Source organism: Anopheles coustani, chromosome 3, assembly GCF_943734705.1.
Source record: "Anopheles coustani chromosome 3, idAnoCousDA_361_x.2, whole genome shotgun sequence".
Classification (NCBI taxonomy): Eukaryota; Metazoa; Arthropoda; class Insecta; order Diptera; family Culicidae; genus Anopheles; species Anopheles coustani.
In genome coordinates, this window is record NC_071288.1 from 23,145,964 (window position 1) to 23,169,414 (window position 23,451).

The 23,451-nt window shown below is 42.1% G+C and overlaps 2 protein-coding genes across 2 annotated transcripts; both read right to left on the reverse strand.

Annotated features, from left to right (window-relative positions):
- Positions 1-9,039: 9,039 nt before the first annotated feature.
- On the reverse strand, positions 9,040-23,367 carry LOC131272753 (claspin-like). The gene is made up of 14 exons (XM_058274607.1): positions 22,722-23,367; positions 22,499-22,639; positions 21,008-22,439; positions 19,581-20,920; positions 19,347-19,502; positions 19,213-19,282; positions 18,579-18,687; positions 18,282-18,474; positions 17,263-17,412; positions 13,277-13,432; positions 12,993-13,129; positions 12,647-12,903; positions 12,298-12,512; positions 9,040-10,990 (listed from the first exon to the last, which is right to left on the reverse strand). The coding sequence occupies exons 1-14, from the start codon at positions 23,334-23,336 to the stop codon at positions 9,737-9,739; spliced, it is 6,225 nt and encodes a 2,074-aa protein (XP_058130590.1). The 5' UTR covers positions 23,337-23,367; the 3' UTR covers positions 9,040-9,736.
- Positions 18,160-18,992, reverse strand: LOC131260161 (single-stranded DNA-binding protein, mitochondrial). Its single transcript, XM_058261835.1, has 3 exons — positions 18,789-18,992; positions 18,579-18,687; positions 18,160-18,474 (listed from the first exon to the last, which is right to left on the reverse strand). The coding sequence occupies exons 1-3, from the start codon at positions 18,865-18,867 to the stop codon at positions 18,258-18,260; spliced, it is 405 nt and encodes a 134-aa protein (XP_058117818.1). The 5' UTR covers positions 18,868-18,992; the 3' UTR covers positions 18,160-18,257.
- Positions 23,368-23,451: the final 84 nt, after the last annotated feature.

Sequence of the window (23,451 nt, forward strand, 5' to 3'; positions counted from 1 at the left end):
GGGTGTAAATCGGTGAACGAGAGGGCAGGGGGGGGGGGGGGGGGAGTGAACCGTCGGAAAATCTTCGTATTATTCGTTCGTAAGGAAAACGAGTCGCACACAGGTACCGGTTCGTTGTGTGCGAAGTAAGACGATGTCCTTTTGGTATGGAACAACATAAGAGCGACTTAGTAGTAGGTGAGTCGTCCGCGCACGTCTGTGACTCTAAGAATCCGGTTGGAATGGAAGAAAATCAAGTATCATTTGGGAAGGAAGTGTTTAAGTGATAAGGATTTTCTTCCGTTTAGTTAAGCAATCCGTAGAAAGAGTTTAGTCTTTACCATTGCACGTAAAATAAAGGAGTATGAAATAAATCTATTTTTTCGAAACATCTATCTAGTGTCGAACCATAGATAAAATAATTGGATATGGTCTAAACAATACTTTTGAATTGCATTAAACCTGAAATCTGAAATGTAAACTGACATTTCGTACTCCGAGTAATCACATCAACAAAATAGTGTACTAAATATATTTTTCACTTGTTGCTTGCAGTATGCATGTTTCCCTTATTCCCGGCATTGACAATAGTAATAATCATATAGATCACTACGGTATCGGTATTTGTGTTCTAAAGAAGACGTCCGACTATCAGGTACTAAAAATGGACTAATCATCATCCGTAAGCTCGTCGCATTAAAAACTATAGTTCCTCGTTTCAAGAGACTTTCTCAAAACCTTCCTAACGGACGGACGATCACAAAACGTGTTTAGTTAGTTGTTTCGAGACGCCAAAGCACTCGGGAAGAGCGTCGGGATCGAGACTCGAGTTACCATGGCAACCATGGCGCCCTCGGATCAACGGTACCGGCATGCGTCGGTGGTGCCCGTGTGTTATTCCGGCATCTGGCATACAAAGCTTCAGTCCCCTACGAAGAAGATAGAAAGGCGCCCAAACCCGGCGGGAGAACCGAGGGGGGAGTGGTTTGATTAGAGCAAAAGCTTCCAGCGGCGACGTGGGGGAGGGGTGAAGAACCGTGTTGGTTGGTTGGAAATCCTGGCAACGGCGTTCGGATGGTCTTAACGAAATGAAACCCATCCCCGGTCTCAACACACCCGCCCTCACCGGCCGTCGTGCGGGTCAAAACAAAGAAAGGTTAAGGTTTCTGCGCCCGAGCTCGTAAGCCCAACTTTTCCATCCCAACTCCCTTCGCCCACTGCGAACGCTCCCTCTTCCGTACTGTTCCGGAATGGTCCTGGCCGATCCTTACCATTCGACCCGGTTCGTTCGCATCGGCAATTCTCGCAGCGACGAGAGGACGAGAGTTCGTTAGTTCACGTAGGTTTGTCCTCTAATGTATTGGTGTGTGTGTGTGTATGTGTCTGAGAATAAAGCTGAGTTGGGGCCGGGTTTTCGTGGGACAACCTTTTTCCATTGGCAGGGGCACACAAAAACCAAAAAACAAACGGCGGAAAACGAACGGGGAGGCAGAACTCGAGGAGGAAAAACTCGAGCACACCGACGACGACGACGACGCCGACGTTCCCGAGAGTCGGAGGGAAAATATCGCATCGACAGCGTTCGCTTTTGCGAAATACGGAGCCAGCACCAGGCGAGCTTACCGGAAAATGAACCCGTGGGTAGACCCACAACGAGGCAGGGTGATGCGGGAAGCGACGAAGAGGGAGGAAAAGGGAACTTGGTAGGACGTAGGATAAGAAAAGTTGCTGGAAAAGCACGTCGTACTCAGAATGAGCAGGTGGTGGCGGAATGGTGGCCGTTGGCAGGATCGTTGGGCTGGGGATGAAATATCTCTCTTCGAATTTTACGCCATATTCGTCGGTCCGTTTGCCACCGGGGTGCCGGGGTGCGAAGGAAGGAGAAGGCAGCAAGCAACCCTGCCCTGGCCTCCAAAGTTCGTGAACGCTTCCACGTTTGCTTCATTCGTCCAGTTCGGGTTGTGGTGTAACGTACTTCGTTCTGCAGAGACCCACTCACAGTAGTTTGGCATAACCGGTCGACTCGACGAACGGAAACAGTTCCTCCCCCGGTCCGATCCTCACTGCCCCGCCGGTGCTCCAAAGGTATGGCACATCTGAGGCCATCGTCATCCTACTAGCGACTTCTGGGGCACACACTTCTACCTCTACCTCACGGCTCGAGCACAAAGAGAAGAACGGTGGACCACACCACCGACGATGGCGACGATGACGGCGAACCCAAGGGGTGCAGAGCTTGAAGGGTTTGGTTTTGCCTTTTCTCCTTACATTTTTGTGTTAGTCAGGGGCTCATCTCGGCATAGAAACTATGGTGGAAAATGGGAGGACTCTTCGAAACGTTCTACGCCAGAACCAGCTCAACCGCTTTTGCTTTGCAGGGAAACGATAAATTCTTTCAGAGACCTCTATTCACGGCGACAACTTAGCGTAATGATAATGCTAGACCGAAGGACACCGAATCACTGCGGGATGAAATGTTAGCTACACTGGAAACGTAAATATTTAGGTTAGACAACTTTGCTAAATATACTAAATCTGTTAATGGATCCCATTTGGATTGTACTGCGCATCCATACAACGAACGAGTTGACACATAGCCTTAGCTTAAGTTAAATTCTGTTGATATTTCATGCCGTTGGAATGCCTCGTCCTAAACTCCTATACTTTCGGAGCAACATTCAAAATGTTTGATGACCCATAAGCCATTTCATAAATAAATAAAATGATACCCATGCTGAAATTAACTGGAACTCAATTACAGGAACAAGATTGGAAATATATAATCCAATCTATAATTCTCACAAAATTTAACTGAAATATAATATTGCAGATTGATCGTCCGATTTGTATACCAGCACTAAATAATTATAAAGTATGAATAAAAACTAATTTCACACCATTTTTCAAAATTATACTGTTAAGAACAAAAACTAAAATACGATTTGCTTTATTTTTATGAGGAAAAACTACGTAGATGATTTCAATAGGAAGTAATTTTTTGTATTTTATATTTTAAGGAAAGGAACAATCGGTATCAATAAATAACAAACGTTAATAACTAATACTACTAACTAAACTAATAAACTGTTAAATACTATATTCAACCATAATTTGTTGTTACAAACACTTTCAACGGGGTGAAGAAAAAAGGACTTTTAGGAATCGTTTGGCAAGCAAGAAACCAAAAATTTACTCTTTATTGCCCGGTGTTTTTCACAGAGTCCCAGTTTTCCCGCTTTTCCACCCAATTTATCGGTTTTCTCGTTCCTTTTTCGTCTGACAGGTGCTGTTGGAGCGAGTTCGAACTTATGGGTCCGAACTGTTTCCAACATTTGTTATTATTGAAAAATTAGTATCGTACTCCGAAAGATTAAAATCTGTCATTCAATACGATTACAAAATCTTTTTTTTACTGTTTGAGGTTCGTTTGCGAAAAAAATTTCCTTCAATTTGGGTGTAAATATTATAAAAATCTGGTTCTAAAAATCTCCTTCCTTTTTGTGACCGCAAACAAAAGTGACAACAAATTGTAGATTCCTTTCCAGCAGAAATATTACGACAGAACAGATTCCAGCAACCGAACCACTGTGCAAAACTCCTACGGTTCGCCAGACTGGGAACTCCGAGCGTCGGTCGGGCGTAGATGAAAACTCTCCATCTACCCTAGGTGGAAAAGCAGACACCAAAGCTATAGCGCCAGCACCGACCGCCTTCGGTGGAAAGACAACGAAATTACGGATCAACGGAAATGGACCCGGCCGAGCAAAAACCGATGCGCTGGGCTAAGGGGGACCAAGTACGTCGGTACCGAGGGGGTTGATGGTTGATAACATTTACCGGCACTGGGAGAGGGTGTGTGGACACGAAGCCAAGTGGTTGTAAACTCGTCCGAAGGGACACGCAGGGTGCTGACGGTGAACGGGGGAGAGGAACAAGCCGACAACAAGAAGCAAACCCAACGGGAGACACAATCACCGTAGAATTTCATTTTCATCCCCGTTTCGACTGCTCTCGGCTACAGCTTCTCGCTCCGGCGCTGGGAATTCGGAGGAACGGATCTTCGGCTGGATGAAAATGCAGCTCAGATGTTTTGGGTTAAAAAAGGGTGGGCCAGGATGGGGAGGAGGAAAACTCCGCAGCCCGATACGGCAATGCGGAGCAGAGAAGAACGTGTGGACGAAAGATGGAAGTGGAATCTTGACTCATCCATCCAGCATTACGAACGGCATTTCTTCTTTTCTAGCCCACTGTTTCGTATGCTTTTCTTTCTTTCTCCAAGCATGAACAATTTCCCAACGCACGTGTGTCGTGCAGACGACTGCTCGTAGGGGGAAAATCGTAACATTCCGGGGCTGACGATCATTGAGGGAGTTTAGTAACCTAATGATCATCACTGGAAAAAGTCTGTATTGTGGATGAAGTTAATTTTAACCGTTTTAAGAATAAATAATAATCATAACACGAAATGGATAAATGAAAAAAAGACTGTTTAACATAAATTAAATAATTTTTAACCCTACTTGACTGCCAAACTGTTTTGGTACGTTTTTTAGTATAGCCATTTGTTGTTAAAATTTGGTTATAAAACTTATTGAACCAACAGTTTTCGACAAACTAGACTTCCCAAACAATACATTTTGGCAATTATTATAGCCTACTACTATGGCTGATTAGCGTTGCTACTGTACATTGGGAAACGAAGCGTAATCGCTAGCATAATCGTGTCATTCCGCTGCTCAATCTGTCAAAAAGAATTTTAGCTCACCTACCCTATAATCGCATGCGTAATCTTGTTCATTCGATCCCGAATATTTATCGAAATTCAGAGATCATTTAGCGTAGTTTTTGTATCTTCAACAATGTACAACAACATAATAGCTGTAGTTTCAAGAAATGTTGCAACTTTTATCAAATTGCAAAGCAAACAAAGCACACGCTTGACCCGAATATGGACGATTCACGAGAGACCAGCGATTACGCTGGAGGAATAAAATAGGATAATAAACCTAATCATGAAACGTAGTTTAAACAAGTGCATGGTCTTAATACACTTGTATTGTATTTTGTTAGTGCTACACGAGAAAAGATATTTTTCTTCATGCACACATTATTTGTGAATATATTTTTTTTAAGTTGTTACATAAACTTATAAAGCGGCTTAATCTAACTGTCCACTCTGTCGCACTGATGGAGCATGTTGGAACATAACAAAAATCCAGCAGGATGTTTTGAAAACAATGATCCACCAGAAAGTCCGGCAAGTCAACGTATAATTTTTCCGTTTTAAAGGAGCGAAAAGATCGAATCCGAGCTAAACTCGACTGTACATCGGACTCTCGGGGGCTTTTCGGGGCAACAGGACACTGAAACGAATGACGCCGGAATCCTATGGCCATCATTACTACTCGTTGGGACTGGGCAGTGGGAGTTAGATGCGCTTAAGCACAACACATTCAAATTCCATGGGGGGGCATTTTACCAACACCAATAACCGGCGGGTGTCTGGTTTGGCACATCGTAAGACAGCTTGGAAGGAATTGAAGGAGACACCTTCGTTGTATGGCATGAAAGTTTCGTCCTCCGTCCCCGCTCGATCTTCTTCGGGAGGCTCAGATTTGAATGCACGGATCCGAATGTGTATGATGTGCACCAACATTCGTTCAATGGTAGAAGGAATGTAGTGGCGAGGAGCTAGAAACGCAACACAAAGATTCATACTCATCATAGCCGACAGTTATATAAAAAAGAAAAGAAAGGTAAAACTAGGAAAAACAGATAAATAACTCATGTCGCATAATTTTTGGGAAACGTTTGTTTTTTCAAACCATCTATCCTTTTATCCACCAATGAAACCGGTAGGTGCTTGTGTGTCCAGCCATCTTTACGTGCGTGATCTTTCGTTCCCAGACAAACACGCGACAGCAGTTTGTGTTACGTAATCCGCAATCGCCTACATTGGGGAACTGCTGTGTCAAAAAGGTAACAGAACTGAACGATCGACCATACCGGAGAATGAAAAAAAGGGTCGTTGAGGACATTTTCCAAGCTCTCCCTTCTTCGTTTTCTCTCTCTATACATATATATGAAAGAATACTTAACGCCAGCGACGGTTGGAACGGTTGTTTTGCAAAAGAGAAATGAAAGCGGATAGAAGTTTTCCCAACCAATCCTCCTTCCCACCAACGAGAACATTGGATCGTGCTGAAGCTCTGAAAGAAGGAAAATTTAATGGGCAAAAGAGCGGACACGGAACAGCGATGCCGCAAAAGTCGTTACGTAGAACGAAAACCCAGGCGCTTTCCACAGACTTTGGTGGCGTTAGCTGTGCGATGGAGATGGTATCTGGCTTGGTCGGCGCGACGCCCTGCTCTATCCTTCACACCGGCCTCTGGCGGTGGTATGCGTCATCGTTTGTGAAAAACATTTCCCCAAAGCGAAAGCGTCCTCCCTGCTAAACAGTACTTCACACTTTTTCTCTCTGTCTCTCTACCAGTCCATTCTTCTTCCGCTCTACTTTCTCTGCTATGTCTCACTTTTGCTTCGAGAACGAAGCTCGTTTTTCCTACGGTTTGCGCCTTTGGTTTCCCTGTAACTTTTCCTTTCAGGGTGACAAAAAAACCAAAATGTAGTAAACATTCACTCGGCGGGCAAAGGAGTTCACAAAGTGGAATCGGTGCTTTTCCATTCCAACCCCGCGTCGCATTGCGATTTGGCTGTTGTGTTGTGTACGGGGCCCTTCTAGATCTTTGAGCACTACGCTAACCCTTGCTGGTTACAAGTGGGTAGTAGCGCTTTCCAAGAAGTCAAATTGGAACGAAAATGCATTTTCGAATCTTCCATAAACACGGACACAAGAAAGTTGGTTGGACAGAACCCGACGCAATAGACTACAACACGTTGTTCCCCTTTTACTTGATAAAATGTACGCATGGTCTTACTTAAACTCACCAAAGCCACGATCAGTTGCTCTACAGCAAGATATTGTATAGTAGATACAACCAAAATTTACAGCAATGTTGACAAAGGCAACGTCACAGCATATGAATTAATTTCGATATGCCGAAGTAGGAAAATATCACCCGTGTGCAAGTGTTACTTCTAGGCGTTCGATACAAAACACCAGGCGCCTCCATTCAAATGGAAAATTACCAGTTTTACTGAACAGGTTGTTCATTTGTGTTAATAATTATTATTTGTGGGGTTACCAGGTGAATATTGAACCAGACGTTGGTCAAATTTGTTAGTTCCATAACGAAGCGCACTGACGATATTGTCGAATTTATCCAATACAAACAACTGAGTTTGAATCCTTTTTCTTGCTCACACTGTAATTTGCTGTATTTTAGATGCATTTAGTGAAAAAATAAATCATTATCAGTTGAAATTGAACCAACTTACAAACGAAAATCCTTTTCGGCCCAAACCCCGGGGGACTGCACTATCGAACTCAACCATTTCCTATACCTAACCCGTGAATAAGGTTAATTGTTTAACATCGTTGCTACCTTCATTTTCTCATCATTCTCAACCATGGGCAAGACTATATTAAACAACAATCTACTGCAATGCACTATCAAAAATAAATAAGTAAAACAACTCAAGACGCTTTAGGTTTCCGTGTTGGGTGGAACTTTTTAAAATAGTATCGATTAATTTATTTCTTAACGCCTGTATCTTGATTTCGTGCGCGGGGGAGGGGATGATATTCGGTAGCTTCCCGATCCTCTCCTTGTTCGCGTCCATCTACTTCAGAGAAGCAGCTGCGCTGGGCCAATCCGTTCATCCCGACGTTGGCCGATTTTGTGTACAATTGTATTTAATTCTGGAATATACTATACATTCACATTCGTAGTGTGTGTGTGTTTGTGTGTGTGTGTGTGTGCATGTTCAGTTTTAGCTGAGACGATGTTCTAATAATCAGCTCGACGGCATTTAATAATGCTTCACTAGGGGATGCTTCTCCAGTGGATTTTGCATTGCGGACGAAAGGGGAGAGGGTTGTCCCTACCTACTCCCACACAGTTTTCAATTCTTTATATTCTGTTAGTGTCCTTGTGCCTAGTGTCGCTAGCTTTTATTCCACATGCCACGAGATGTTATGGTTGAATCAATAGGCTCTACATTTTACGCCAGTATCATTTCCTTATAGCTTTTAATCATACACATTACATTTATTGGAACGTCGCCGTGTCACTTTCACGATCCAGAGTAAGTGGTAAATCATGGATTCACCCACATCCGCCGGTGTAAAAACGATATCTTTTGAAACATGATTTTCCGTCAATCGTAACAAATAGTTGGAGATTCATCATTACATTATTTTTCCAATGAATGCATCGCGCCATATTTGTTCAGTGTAACTTTTCCAGTCAAAACCATAAGAAAATAATGCAACAGCGTCAGTATAATCTTAATTGAAAACATTTAGAACAACGATGAAAATCGCTCCACGTCGCGCGCGAAGCGACAACACACGAAGTATAAGAAAGTGATTTTAATACTGCTCCGTCGAGATTACTTTCATGTGTTTCACCAACATCACATACACTGTACCCGTACCATCGTTGTCTCACCGTAGAAGTAAAATGTGCGCAGCCTTATAATCGAGAAACATATTCAGAACAAACTCAATTATCGTGGAATGTGTGGTTTGTAGTGTGTTTCGATGCGATGGAAGTCTTGCCAACAGGTGCGACAGTAATTCATCGAAAAACCAACCGGACCAAGCGTTAATTTCACGTTTGTATAATCACTAAAGTACTATTTTTGAGGAACTAATCTGTCCAAACACAATTAACCTCCGTGGCTGATCCGCGCTTTAAGATAATGCTGTGCGCCCTGTGCATGGGTGGCTTGGCTTTATGTGGCGTATTTTATTCCCCAAATAAAATGTGCCTTATTTCAGTCTTCGAACGATCAGTTAAGCCCTTTGTCTCACCTTATTTCTGTCTCTCTGTCTCTCTCCACCACTCCACTCCATCCCACCCAACGGGGATGGATGTGCCTAGTTACATCTATAGTTTTTCCCCACTTGTTACAAAAAGACGAGAGACTTTCGTATTGGTTTTACGCACTTCATTTGTAGAATGATTTGACCATTGATTCGGGTTGTTCTTTTAGTTCACAAACTTAAACATTACGATACGGGTTTATAGAGGGAGGAAAGGGACACGGGCTAGTAGGCGGACTGTAGAAAATATTTTGCGCAACGTTGTCGCTGTGGCCATAAATAATAAAGATGTTGGTTATGTGATGATCACAAACTGTAAAGCCTAATAAATGTAGCCTACAATCTAATGCCAGTATCACTCCTACCGTCAAGTCTACTGCATTACTGCTTCATATACTCCATTCAACATCGTTTCAGTATTCTTCCGTCAATCCATCAAATGATATAAATATGTTTATAAAATTGTAATTACTAAGAATTGAATCGTCATTGAGACAGATATACAAATGTAGAATTAGTTCACTTTTCTCCGTCCCATTTCACGCGTATTCGTCTCCTACTCTGGTCATTAAAGATCAATAATACTTTTCGCCGTTGGAATCGGCACGTAAATCCGCCCATTAGCAAACTCCGATGTCAAAAGTGGGTTGTTAGTTGGTGCTATTGTTTTCTGTACCTGTTTGCTTCAATCAGCAATATAAAAAAAAGGAAAAATGCTTCACTCGTTCCGAAACGCAGTAAAGAATAATTCTTCACTGCCCCTCCCTCTCCCGATGTGTTAGTTATAGATACGGTCTAAGATTGGGCTTACGATTCTGCCTCGATCGGTGGTGTCGGCGTGACCGCAGGAGGTGCGACAACGTCAACTACCTTCTTGGTCTTCGATTCAGCCGTGGCTGCTACCTCCTGGACACTGCTGCTGGTATCAACACTGGTGTTGCTTCCATTGGTTTTCGATTCAGCCGCTGCCGAAGCTTCATCCACCTCGCAGTTAGTCGATGAAGTGTCATTTTCCTTATCACTATCGCCATTTTTCTCCTCATCTCCCGCATTGCCGTTACCGTTGGAATTTGTGGTAGGTTTGTCTTCAGTCTTTTCACCATTTGTGGCTGCCACCTTTGCATCTGCATCATCAGCATCGGTAGTTTCGGTCGGTGCAGTCTTCTTCTCACTGGTTGGTTGCTCAGTAGGTGTTAAATCAACGTTGGCTGGTTTGTTTTCCTCCTTTTCTGAAGTTTTTTCTGCCTGCTTTTCATCTTCTTTTACCTCGGTGGCTACTTCATCGGCGGGAACATTAGATGTAACCTCCACACCGGTAGCAAATTCTACGCTGTCTTCTTTCTTCTCAGAAGATTCGGCTTTTGTTTCAGCGACAGCTGTTTTGGCCTCCTCCTCTTTCTTTGCGTCCTGTTCTGTTACGGTCGTAACAACGGTTTCTTTTTGCTCTACTGTGTTATCCTTATCAGTTTCAACTTCCTTCGTTTTTTCTACCGAATCCTTATCATCTTCCACAGTATCTACCTTAGTAGTTTCGTCTGCCTTCGATTCCTTCACATCCTGCACTACTTTTTCAACTTTATCATTACCCTTATTTTCCTCTTTCTTCTCGCCATCCTTCGCAACCTTCGTTTCCTCCGTAATCACAGTTTCGTTTACTTCCACGCTGCCCTTTTTCTCTGCTTCTTTCTTCACCTCCCCATTATCCTGCTCGTCCACATCCATGGCGGCAATAGATTCCTGTTTAGATTCCACTTCGTCGTTACTTGATTTCGAATCTATCGGCTCTTTGTTGTCCTTCGAGTCGGATTTTGTCTCTTCAATGTGTGGTTCGGATTTTTCTTCCGTTTTCTTAACATTTTCCTCGCCATTTGTAGGCTTCTTTTCATCGTCAACTTCCATATCGTCAATCTTTTTCTCCGGAACCTCGTCGTCCTTCTTGGAAACAATAGCATCGTCCGCCGAAGCTACTTCAGCCATCTCCTTGTCACCTTCGCCAGATCCGTTCGCTGTTGTATCCTCTTTCTTGCCTTCTTCAACTTTAACCACCTTGCTGGGAGGCTCCTAGAAAGCATAAAAAAACGGCGCATTTAACGAAAGGTCACATTTTATTTAAATATTTTCCAAAGTTGGAAAAATAATTTATCAACAAGAAGGTTCGTGGCTTCGCTAGTAAAAGCTTCCAAATTCACCAACAGATGGCACAAATGCACAATTTATCCTAGACACGAACCTTTCTCTAATACAAGAATTTAAAAAAAACAAAGACGTGGATTATTCTTATTTTTGGAGTAGATAAATTTAATTGCAATCGAATTTAATAAAAATATTTGAATTATAAAACCAGACGAAAAAAATTACCAATTTCCTCGAATAACCGAGAAAATAAATTGAAAAGTTAAATTAGAATCTCACACTTTAAAAATGTGAAGAACAAGAATTGTTTAGAATATATTTTTCATATATTGATCATTTTATAGACTTTTTCATTACATTTCATGCCTTGCTCCACAAAACGATGGGTTTCTTTCGTTTATTTATATTTAAACGTTCGACGTGTTTCTAAATCTTAATAAATAGTTCAAATTGATTAAATTAATTAAAGTATGTTTAACTCGTTGATGCTAGGATATGTTTCAATAGGTTTCCCATTCACCATGATCCCTCACTAACCTATTATTTTTCCCTAAGAACTAACCAAAGGCAACGATCATTAACCAAAACTTTGCAAGCATGCATAAATAGTTTTTTTTAGATTGGATTTGATTGATCATCAATCCTATCATCGTGTAATTCATTTATTTTTTTATACCAAAATGTAGTAGTATAATTCCTTTTTTCTTTTATGGCAATGATAAATGTTCTCTGCTCTCCAAATATATTATTACCACCTACAGAATTTCAAATCAGTTGCCTTTTGGTAAATTCTGGATCATTAATAGTAAAAATCCAATGATATGCGCGTTTGTTTTACCTTGTTCCCTACAGATCATGCATTAAGGTAAGGTCGGAAACAAACACATGATTACATATTAATGCTAAATTAAAACTGCCGCACATAAACAGCAAGAATGACCACCACTTGTATTGACCTCATCATGAAAATACACTTTCGAATGTTTTACAATGTTCGGTCTGTTTGGTTTAGAAGAGGTACAACATAGGACTTAGTGATGAACATTTTTAGAGTATGTTTGGCGTTCAATGATAAAAAAAAATTCTTAAGTTAAAAGGTGGGATTTTGCTTCAGCCAACATTCAGCTGAAGATTTTTCTAGACAATAAAATATTTACTGGAATCGAGGTTACTACATTTAGTTAGTGTCTAAAGAAAGATAAAAAAGATAAATTTTATTTTTTATTAGGGTATACCTGTGTCTGATCCTCCTCGGTGGTTTCGGTCGTTTCTTCGATCTTTCGCTTTCCATTTTGGGCAGAACCATTTTCTTCCTTTGCCTCCGCGAAGGTCAAGTCTGAGAACGTTGAAATCACTGGGAACTCTTTGCGCTCTTCCTCCGACAGTTCAGAGTTACCTGGGCGCTCCAGCAGAACTACGTGGAGGCCAGCTTCCTTCGCAGCTTTGGCTTCTGCGCGCATGTAAAATACATCGAAAATGAGTACAGATCAAGAAAAGATCGCAGAAAAATATTAGTAGTAATTAATAACAACTTCTAATGCTATAGCACGTAACTGTTTTCTGTACATCTTATGTTTCACTTACCGGCAAATACATCCGTAAGGAATAATGCTTCTTCTGCCGAAGCCTCGATGTTTTTCAAAATGGACTGATAGCTCTCCTTTTCGCGCTTTGCCCCGATTTTCGTATCATAATGTCCCGCCAGGTATTTCAGCAGGTTGCCCTGCTCACTGTTTTCAAACAGCAGCTTCTGGGCGTCAACACTGCCACTAGAGTATATGTAAATCTTGCGACCGGATTCCGTCCACTTCTCAAAAGACTTCTGCACGTCGTCATATACACTTTGAGGAACAAAGACGGAAAGCGTTTAGGGTGGAAAACAATATTCTTCACGCAGGATGCTTCTTGCAATACACAAATGCCTACTTACTGTCCCTTGATAGTGCCGTCCTTGTATCCTTTAGCCCAGACCATTCCTTGAAGAGTTTTCAGCGAACCTGTCTTCCGATCCTGCGACATTTGCCACTCGACATTTTTGACAATATCCGGAATGATGTCTTCCGAGTCCTGAGGTGTTTAAAAAGTCAAATGAATAAGTTGTAGTAACCATGGTAAAATTCGGACAAGCTCTTCTGAACTGGATTGGCCAGATTAGCTAACATTCAATTGTTCAACGAACGGAAAATACAAATTAAATTTATACTATGTACGTACCCCAGCAGGAATTGGAACGACGCCGGCTACTTCTGACTTTTTATCCTCATCAGCTTGCTCGCGAAGTGCGGCAATAACCGTCTTGGTGGCATCTTCATTCCAGTTGTTTTTTAAGAATTCCTCTACGTTCTTCAGTGCGTAAGGGAATAGAGTATCCTGTAAAAAAATTAAAGGAAAATATTAGTGTAACGTGTCGAATTCTCCTTAAATACATTCATTGTTCTAAACTCCTGACATGGACCATAAACACAATGCACAATTCAAACGAAATAGCATCTAAATCCCGACACAAATCTTCAGGAAACTTCTTAGATACAACGAGAAACGAAGAAGTGAATCGAAAGAAAGGAAGCAGCCAGTCTGGACTACCCCCTCCTTCTCTGTTATTGCATAGCTGCATGGTTGACCTTGAACAAAGTTTCATCAACGAAGCCATCGACCGTCCGTCGCCATTTTTTCCCGACCGGTGGCGTTTTTTTCGGTTTACTGCTATAGCATCGTCCATTTCAAACTTGGTCCTAATTCGCAACATGGTTGGTGTGTTTATGATGCAAACTGGCTTCACGTGGTTCTCTGTTGTTATTACGCACTGTCCCACAAGCCATGATCAAAAATGACCTAAACTGTGACAAAACGTACTTTCTTCTTTCGTTTGTTTGCTGATTGGTCTAGTTGGAATTTACTAAACAGAGTTAATTTAGACTTAAAGTTGCGGTAAAATCATGTTTTACCAATCAGTTGGGACCTTTTCTAGGGCTCAGTATTCAAATCCTCTCAACCATGCTACTCATCCGATCCGATGATAGTAAAAACGACCCGTCCTCAATTACCTCACATATAAAATGACATTTGCTTCTGTTTTGGGGTCTGCTGTGTACTGACTTTTGCAGTGAAGTTTACAGTTCCTAATAGCTTACATGATGTAGATAAAACGATAACATAAAACATATTTCTTTGCTCAAAATGGGTAGAAATATGCATGAGAAATTCTCACTATTCCTTTGCCGTAACTGTACTGAGAATAAACCGATTCAAACAGAATCTTTTGGCTACACTAAACCACGAACCACTAAACCATAGCCGATGGAAAACAAACCACATCTTACTAAACACACAAACCAACAAACGACAGAATCCTATGTCGTTTGCTACAAATCGACGACCCGGTCGGTCGAAGCTGTATGCAGAGTTTTACATTCCAAGTGCATCCTGAGACTGACGAAATGAACGAGGGGTTTGCAGGAAGTCTTTAAGCTCTCGAATAGAAAAATATTACCAGCCTACTGCGATATCTACGAAGTTATATCTCAACCATCCGCCTCCTGCCTGTTGCGATTGAGTGTTGGAGAGAAGACACATTATTCATTGAAATAGGTGCACTCGGGGTAAAAAAAAAACACCCTCATCCACAACAAAGCCGCGGCTGCCTCGCGGGATTGGGAATTGCCGGCCGGCCGGCCGGTCTCGGGGAAATCAGTTTCCTATTCCTTCTTTCCTGCTGACTTTTCTTCGCCATCGCAACGCATGCAACCACAGCAGAGCAAAGAAGTTGCTCGTGGTCTCGTCTCGTGTTATATTCCAGGCGCACAATCTTGTTTGGGTCACTCGTTTCATTTCCACCACCTGGAGCAATGATCCTCCTTCTTCAATATTTCCTCTCACAGCTTGAACGCCATCCATATCCATGTCGACTCCTCCGAGAATTTTTGCGACGTCAACCAGCACGCGCGCGCTCGAGAACTAGTTTTGCACACACATTGTGCATCGCAGAAGCCATCGGAACAGAAGCATAGATCAAAAAGAAAGAGGCAGAAGGTTGTTGAAATCCGAGGTAGTTATTTCTATTTTTAGAACGTGCCTTCCCTCTATAGCCTGGCCGTTTTCTTCGTTATACATGTCATTTTCTTCGTCCATTTCCGGATCGTCTATTCGCTTCTCCTTCGTCTACAAGCGATGATATCGAGATGAACCCGGTGGTAAAGGATGTAGGGTTTCCATGGGGTAAGGAATGAAGATTTACCACACGATGGAGTCCATTTTGTTTGTGTCCCTTTAATGCTCGGTATAAGGCCAATGTTCCATGAAAAGGAACATACTTTTACAATATGCCGATGCACTCAACGGCTAATAGCATAAAGGGTTTCAACACACACAAGATCGTTAAACTAGGTATCAATTTTGAAAGGGCGGCAGGTACTACACCCTGTTAGTGGCCATTTTTATCTCATAGGAACAGGAAACTATATTTTCCACCTGGAGCATATGCATACTGTTTCCAGTTCCTCCCGTACCTGTCACCTATGTGAAACCTCTGAGAGATTTTGTACCGCAAAGGAAGAGCATAATCATCATCGAAAACTAGTTCGCTAATACGAATGCTACACACCAAAACAACAAAATGTCCATTTTCATTTTTGTTTGGAAACGATGAACGTAGAACGATGGAAAATGTAGGTGGAAATTGCGCTTTAATATACTCTCTTCTCGCGTACACATTCCCAACGCGCAGCACGAGAAGATAGTTACGAAGTCATCTTTCCTCCCATCCATGGTCAGCAAAGTACGAATGCAGCAGCAGCAGACGCAAGTTATACTCTAACACTAGACCAAAAGCCCACTCCACAGCAAGTTTATGCTAAAGCTAGGGGAGTTCCGGTTACTGCACTCTCTCCGAATTCTCCCACACGCCGATGGAGTATAACCCAAGCAGACAACTTCAATTCACCAAGCCAACTCTTCCCCAGTGTAGCAACGGATGCATCGGTACACCAGATCAACAGAGGACGGGAGATGCGAATAGTCTTGGGCGCAGAAGATGGAGTGTGCAAAAGGGTAGCGCCTAAAATGGCACGCAAAAACCGAGACAAACAAGATGGCATATAAAAGCTATGTTTTATGGTGGGATGTATTTCTACATTTGGGACACGGTTGTACCGAGCGCCATTATTCTTTTGGGTGATTTTCCCAGGCTGACAACAACGGAAGGACGAAAGCAACAAAGGTCCGGTAGGACGAAGGTACACACATTTGTAATACCGTTCCGTCGCTCACAGCATCACCGATGACCGGCGAAACTTATGAATTCTAACAGATATGTAGATTCTTTCTTCGAGTTGTGCGCGTCAACTGTGCAAAGGTATAGAAGGAAAATAATACCCAGATTCCTCATCTTCTGGTGCTGCCGTTGCAATGGAGGTTCACGATTTTCCTTCGTCCAAACCTCACCATCCAAGAGCTGATCCTCTCACGTACTCTCGCAGCCAGGTTTTATGTTCTCTTTCTTTGTCTGTATGCTGAGAGCAAAAGATTTCAAGGAGCGTAGACTAAACAGATCACTGCTACGTCTAGTATGGGTGATAGGATTCTGGTACTCGAATGGCACCGGTAGTCGTTACAATTATAAAAAATAACCAACGAATTTAAGTCAGACTTTCATATTGTAAACGCCAGTATCGAATGCTTCATCAAGAGCGTTCATCATTTTACTCGAAGAACGACCAAGAACAGCACATCCGGAAGTGTCTGCTAGATGAAGGGAAAATCTGGAATAGACTAGTTCTTTATGAAAAACTAAACCAACCGTCGTTCACAGCACGTTAAAAAATCCATTTAAAAAAACCCCGATCTCTCTTCTATCTCTCTACGCTCTCTCTGAACGTTAGGGTAGACCAATTCGCGATAGTGTTGGTAAGCGAAACGTTCACGGCATCGATCGATGACACCGAAGCAGAAGAATGGAACGAAAAAGACATACGATTGCAGTTGAAAAATGTTTCAGGAAACTACAGTTTTAACCAAGGGGGAAAAATAGACGATTTAATTCAAAAGTGAATTTGCAGTGCAGTTTGTGGGGGTTCTAAGTGTGCCGGGTCTATGGAACTATGAGAGCATACCGGTGCAGAAGGTGAACCGGCAGATACCTAGAGAATTGGTAAATTTTTCGAAACGGGTAAAAAACTTAACCTAACTAGTTAACCAAAGCTTACCTTTACGAACGAGATCGACGTGGTCGTTCCTTCGATGTCGCAAATGATGGATTTTGCAGATTGAACTTCACTCAGGGCAACGGCTGCCATTTTTTCCGTTGGGTACAATAGCACAGACTCACACGAACACGATCGTACACGAACGATTTTCTATGCAGCTGTAGCTTCCGGCTGCAGACGAAGGGTGGGGGGCTTTGAGATTCCTGGAACACGCGCGGTGTTGCGGAGGTACGATAAATTTCAAGAAATATCTCCCCTGGCGTGGACCGGATGGGAGCACAATTCCTATGTGGCTTGTTCACTTTAAGTAGCAGTGCAAGGCAATGCAAATGCAGATTAATGATCCGGGAACTTTTTTCTTCCTCCAGTCAGCACCACACAGCAACGGACCGCCACAGAGAGCACACACCAACGATTTGAAACTGCGAACTGAACCACACAACGGACAACGTACGACTGACAGAAGTGTCATCAGATCGTGCGGGCTCGTACCGCTTCGGTATGCCGATACACTTCGCGTAAACAGACAAGAACTACCTCTCGTTGGTGAAATTCTCTTGTCATACTTCACCAAATTAGGTTAAATTGTACATTACTCGTAGAAACTAAAATATATTTTTCATGATTCATTTCCATCCTTCCTTTGTACATCTTGTACTATGCTTATGCTGGCTTTATAAGGCCCGTATTTTATTCTGATTGAAAATCTTAGTTTATATGTTAGACATAAACTTATTTTTTGAGGTGTTGCAAAATTTGACATTCGATCAAACTTTCGCGCCGGTTGAGAATCGACGAAAAAGGAGGCAAGTTTTTATGCAGAAAAATTACTTCAAACTAGTTGTCATCCATTTCGCCGTTTGTTTATTTGATGAAAAATCCATTAAAATTTATGTCGAATCCTCCTCTTCAATAAATGCATATTTATTAACATGTACTATAAATGGCAGACATTAACACTTGATGAACGAGATGACTACACACTCCTGGTACAGCTATTGGTTCTGCAGGAATATTACATCATCTGCAATTATGCTGGTTGTGCCTCGTTGTTTTCCTTCCTGATCGGTAATTTCTCCGTATGTAATCTTGCCGGTAACCATCGTCCTTTGTCCTTTCTTTAGGTACGACATAACTGAATCGCGCAGCCCCGGTTTGAACACAACCACTCGGTGCCAATCCGTCTTTTGCATCCAATCACCCGAATCGTACCTGGCAAGCAAATAAACATGGTTATGTATCATATAATTACTTTTGGTTCATGAAAAATGTAGATCTTTCTAGCGAAAATCTATCCATGATCCAGATCTGCTTACTTGTAGTTGGAATGCGTTGCTAAGGAGAACATAACAACGGGATGATCGTCATTTCCACGACGCTGGGGATCCGCTCCAACTCGACCCAGTAAGGTAACGGAATTCACAGCTGAAAATGAACATTCGCAGATTGGTAATATTGAAAAAAGGTATCATAACGAAACCATGCGTTCGACATGTACTGTTTTATCTAAAAAGTGTTGTACTTACTTTTTTCAATGCGGGTAGAATCTGTACAGTATGCACGGTGAAGGCCGGTGCGGCAGAGCACTTTACCAAGTTTTAACATATCGGGAAACTTGAAAACCTAAATTATCGAAGAGAAAATCGGTAAAACTACGGTTGATAAGGTTTTTGCGCGTCTGGGGATCTGAGAATAATGCTAGAAAACGCATTAGTTTGCCAATGTAAACAAAACAGTTGTCAAAAATGCCGGTTCAGGAAACGTCACACTTGAAACAAGGGAATAATTTTTTTTTAACTCGAAACTTTTTTTTGTAATGGAAATATTTTCCAACTATATTCTATAATGTTTGCGCTTTTTTAACTGTACTCCTTATACTTATTGTTTGATTCACATTTGTTTACATTAAAGACCCCAGCATCAATTTCTTCTTTGAGGTGAATTCTTTACTCGCAGTCTTGGGTTTCTTTACATCGGTCCTTTCTTCAGCATCTTCAGAATCTAACGAACGTTTCGATGTCTGGGAAAAGAAAACATGATAAACCATTAGTCGAATTCAAGCGAGTCAATCATGTATACCCTACCTTTTCAATAGCCGGGCTGAGAGCAGTGAAGACAAAGTTTCTACCCTTTGAAGCCACAACAGTGCTGCTTCCTTCGGTCTCCGGATTAGATTTAACCAAATTTGCAAGTTTGTTTAATGTTTCAGGATCGCGAGACAAAAAAGATGCTTTATGTCCCTGAAAGAAGCAAAGATAAATCATTGATCATTGTGGATCCCTTTCTTGTAATAAAAGCACAACAGATATGCACTGTACCTGTACAACACTGCATTTGGAGATTAGGAACGGGCTGTCCTCCTTTCCTGTAGAAGCGGTAGTAGTCCGTTTGACAATTGTGATTTTTTTCTTTGCCATCCCACCGATATGGCCCACAGATTGATTGTTTTCCTGTCCATCCGTAGGGCCAATCGTATCATCTGGGTTTAACAGCGTAGCAGTTGTGGATAGCTCCGTTTCAGTAAGGTTGATGTTTTGTTCCTTCAGCAACATATTTCGTTCGTGACGCATCTTTCTCCAAGCCAATTCAGTTTCTTCGTCGCTTGCATTACCGTCAGCACCTTCCTCGTTCTCATGGTCCCCTTCCTTTTGTTTATCGTAATCAAGAGTGAAAGTTTTCTCTACGTTTTTCCAACGGAACTGTCTCACGCGCCCAACACCGTCGTTTTCTTCATCTTCGAGGAAAAATTCTTTCAATTGTTCCACCTCACGATTATCCTGATCAAGCATTTGACGGTTGTGTATTTTTTCCAGCTCCTGCTGTAGCTGCTTTTGATCGAACTGTTCCTCATCGGCCAATTCCATGTCGTAACGATCGAGGTCCTTCTCATCTTCGTCGGCACTACCCCATTCCGATTCGGATAATTCCGCTTCGTTCTCGACGAAATTAGCCACAATTCGTTTCTTATCTTTCTTAGTTAGTGTTACTTCGACTTCGTTCTCTTCGGAATCGTAATCCACATAACGTTCAGCTTCTTCATCTTCCTCTTCATCCCCAACCTGTTCTATATCCTTTTCTTGATCCGACATCTGATCCATATCAGAATCTTCTTGAATAATGTCGCTGGCTCGTTGTTCGGGCTCATTTGTTTCGTCCTCATCGTCGGACAATTGTATGTGCTTTCGTTTGCGTTTTTTACTCTTCTTAGTAGCTACGATGCCACCATTGTCCGTTTCTTCGTCCGAGGATTCGAGGCAAAGTTTAGCCCCGGCCAGGATGTCACTGCTGTCAGACACTGCAGTTGCTACAGGCCCTGTAGAATTTCCATCTGGAGAGTCGTTTGCTATCGTTGCCTGCCGGTCATCGATTCCCGGCAGTTGGGTTTCAAAGCGACCTGAACAAAGTTCCAGGAGTTGCGAATCTCCTATATTTTGTTCCGCTTGTGTGTAGAGAGGTTTCGTAATAGACTGACATTCCTTATTTCCCACACCAGCAAGTTCTTCATTTTGGGTAAGCATTTGCGTGCTATCCGTCGGAAGTTGTGTGGCAAATCGTCCAGAACAGAGTTCCATTAGATCATCTTCCTGCGGGGTGTCTGTATCGTCCTGATTCCAGGGTACCAACACATTTTCGTTTTCCTTTTTTTTAAGGTTGGTTCCTATAATATTACAGAGAAATTAAAATGTTAAAAAGTATCAAATGGTGTAGTAAGAACGGATTTAAATTACGGAATAAATATGCTTACTTTCCAACTGGTTGCCTCCTTGTTCATGGGCAGGTACTGTGGGCGTTATTTCGATGTGCTTATTTGCATCATTTTCATCATCAGAATCTTCAAATGCCTTAATTATTCTTCCCTTTCGCTTGGTAGTCCCATCTTCTTCTGCAACATCCGATTCATCTTCTTCATCTGAACTTGAACTACTTTCAGATGTTTCGTCGTCGTCGTCGTTTGCGTTCTCACCAGCTTCATCAACAATATCGCCCTCCATCACTTCATCATTTGCAACATTCTTCTGCTGTCCAGCAACATCCGATTTTTTTTCGCTTTCATCCTCTACGCATTCCTTATCTGCTAATAATTCTTCTTCCTCCTCATCGGTGTCGTAGCCCATTTCTGCCTTTTCTATTTCAACTTTTTTAGCATACTCTTCCTCGCGCTTTCGCATGGCCACCCGACGATCGTTGTCTATCTTTTCCTTCAGCGTTTGTTTGAGCTTCAAAAAGGCAGCCCCCGGAATGGGCTCTTTGTGTACCAACGGACGTTCCTGCTCTGTGAATAAGGATATCTTATTGAACTTTACGACACCATCGTCCGTGCTCAACACGGTGATTGTACTTGTGGAGGGTGGTGTTTTCTTTACGCTCCCACTGCACTTCGCGAGCCTTTGAAAGAGAATGTCAGCACCGGTTGGCGCTTTCGGCTCAATGTTACCACTGTCCAAGTCAATAATCATGTCAGAATGTCCACTTAATCTTGGGCAGGGAGGAAGGTTGATCTTTGCTAGCAGGGACGCTTTTTTGCTGCTTGTTGTCTCATTTGGACCGGCAGTAATGAGATCGTACTTTACTTCGTTTTCTAATGTCATTTCCTTCTCGTGGGGTTCCGTTTCGGCATGATGATCAGTTAAGAGTGTTTCCGTATTTTTCGACGTTTGATTCACAATCTCGTCCATTGGGTCATCGTTTTGTTCCACAATATTGGAGCTTGGAGTATCCAGAACTTTTTCTTCGCTTAAAATATTTGCATCCAAGGGTTCAATCGCTTCCTCTACTTCCGGTTCGTCATCACGCTTTGTTTCCATTTCTTCACCGACGACTTGCACATGTTCCTTGTCTTCGGCCACTTCCACCGGTGGTGCATCATCTTTTTTAGGTTCCTCATCTGAGGACTCGCTTTCAGATTTAAAAAAATCCTGTGATTCAAGTTCTCGTTCTTTCAGCTGCCTAGCAAAAATCTCCAGTTGCTCTGGGGTCATCCTGATAGATAGGTCCGAGGATTTCCCCAAACAATCCCGGTTGGGGTCTGGTTTGCGAATCGTTTTTCTCGCAAGAAATTCTTCAAACGAATATGCTTTTGTGCGATGGTAGGGAATATCTATGTAAGCTTCACGCGCCATCCGTTGCGATTCGCTTTGAATTAATTGTCTTTCTTCCAACGCTTGTTTTTCGGTCATCTATAAAGCGAATGTAAGAGATTGTTTATATCCAGCCATTGGTGAGAGGGCTTTCCTACCTGTGGCATGTGATTTTTTCCCCCACGCCTACTGTCGGCGTTTTCATCCGAGCTTGAATCATTTTCCAAGATTGAATTCAACGTTTTCGATCCTCCATTTGTTTCGGTAACCTCTTCGTCATCATCAAGGAATAAATTTAACTGAAAAGGCCGATAAGAAAGTATTTAATACATAATGTATGTTTTTTTGTTTTTAATCCATTATTAATTCAAATATACTTACACCGGCAAGCATATCTTTCGCAGTGGTCACAGGGGTACCCGGATGTTTTACTCGGGTTTGTTTTTTACGTTTAATTTTCACACCTTCTCCATTCATATTTTGATCACCCTCGGATTCCGCACTGCCTTCAGCGGAACTAGCTGGAGATCGGCTTTTACCTTTTTTCTTTTTCAACTTTTTCTTAGGACTCTGCTTTAGTTGGTGTTCTTGTTGTTTAGATCCAGAATCCGAGTCAGAATCCAACAACGATTTTAGACGAAGCATGTTTTTTGAAGAATTATCTTCGTCTGATCGTTTACTTTTCGGCGTGTCCGTATCTTCCGGAAAATTCCCATCTTCTGAATCGCTGTCAATAATTTTGGACACTTTAGTACGGCGGTTTTGCTTTCCGCACAGATGGTCGTCCTCATTATCGGATGATTTGGATTTCTCTCGGGGCTGTTCAATCGATTCACTTGCTGACGGATCTCCGTTGATGCTAACAATGTTGCTTACATTATCAGAAATCTGTTCTTGTGCGAGTATAGTACTGCTCGGAGAATTATCGTCTTCAGAATCTGATTCTAATCGTAACCTGTCCGTCGCATGCAGCTCCGAGTCAGAGTCGTAATCCATGGTGAACAAATTGTTTTGTATAATGTTAGAATAAATTTATTCAACAAAATCAACACACAATTAACGAAAAATTTACTTTATTGCATAGCACTGCTTTTATTTATGTACGTACACA

Bases quoted from the DNA above. Each gene is read 5' to 3' on its own strand.
- LOC131260161 (XM_058261835.1), bottom strand. From the start codon at position 18,867: ATGTTAAAACTTGGTAAAGTGCTCTGCCGCACCGGCCTTCACCGTGCA. The intron at 18,688-18,788 runs GTAAGTACAACA...GTTCATTTTCAG, and splicing joins TTCTACCCGCATTGAAAAAA to CTGTGAATTCCGTTACCTTA. The intron at 18,475-18,578 runs GTAAGCAGATCT...TTTGCTTGCCAG, and splicing joins GCAACGCATTCCAACTACAA to GTACGATTCGGGTGATTGGA.
- LOC131272753 (XM_058274607.1), bottom strand. From the start codon at position 23,336: ATGGATTACGACTCTGACTCGGAGCTGCATGCGACGGACAGGTTACGA. The intron at 18,688-19,212 runs GTAAAGAATTCA...GTTCATTTTCAG, and splicing joins AAAGAAACCCAAGACTGCGA to CTGTGAATTCCGTTACCTTA. The intron at 17,413-18,281 runs GTAATATTCCTG...ACAGCTGCATAG, and splicing joins CCAGCATAATTGCAGATGAT to AAAATCGTTCGTGTACGATC.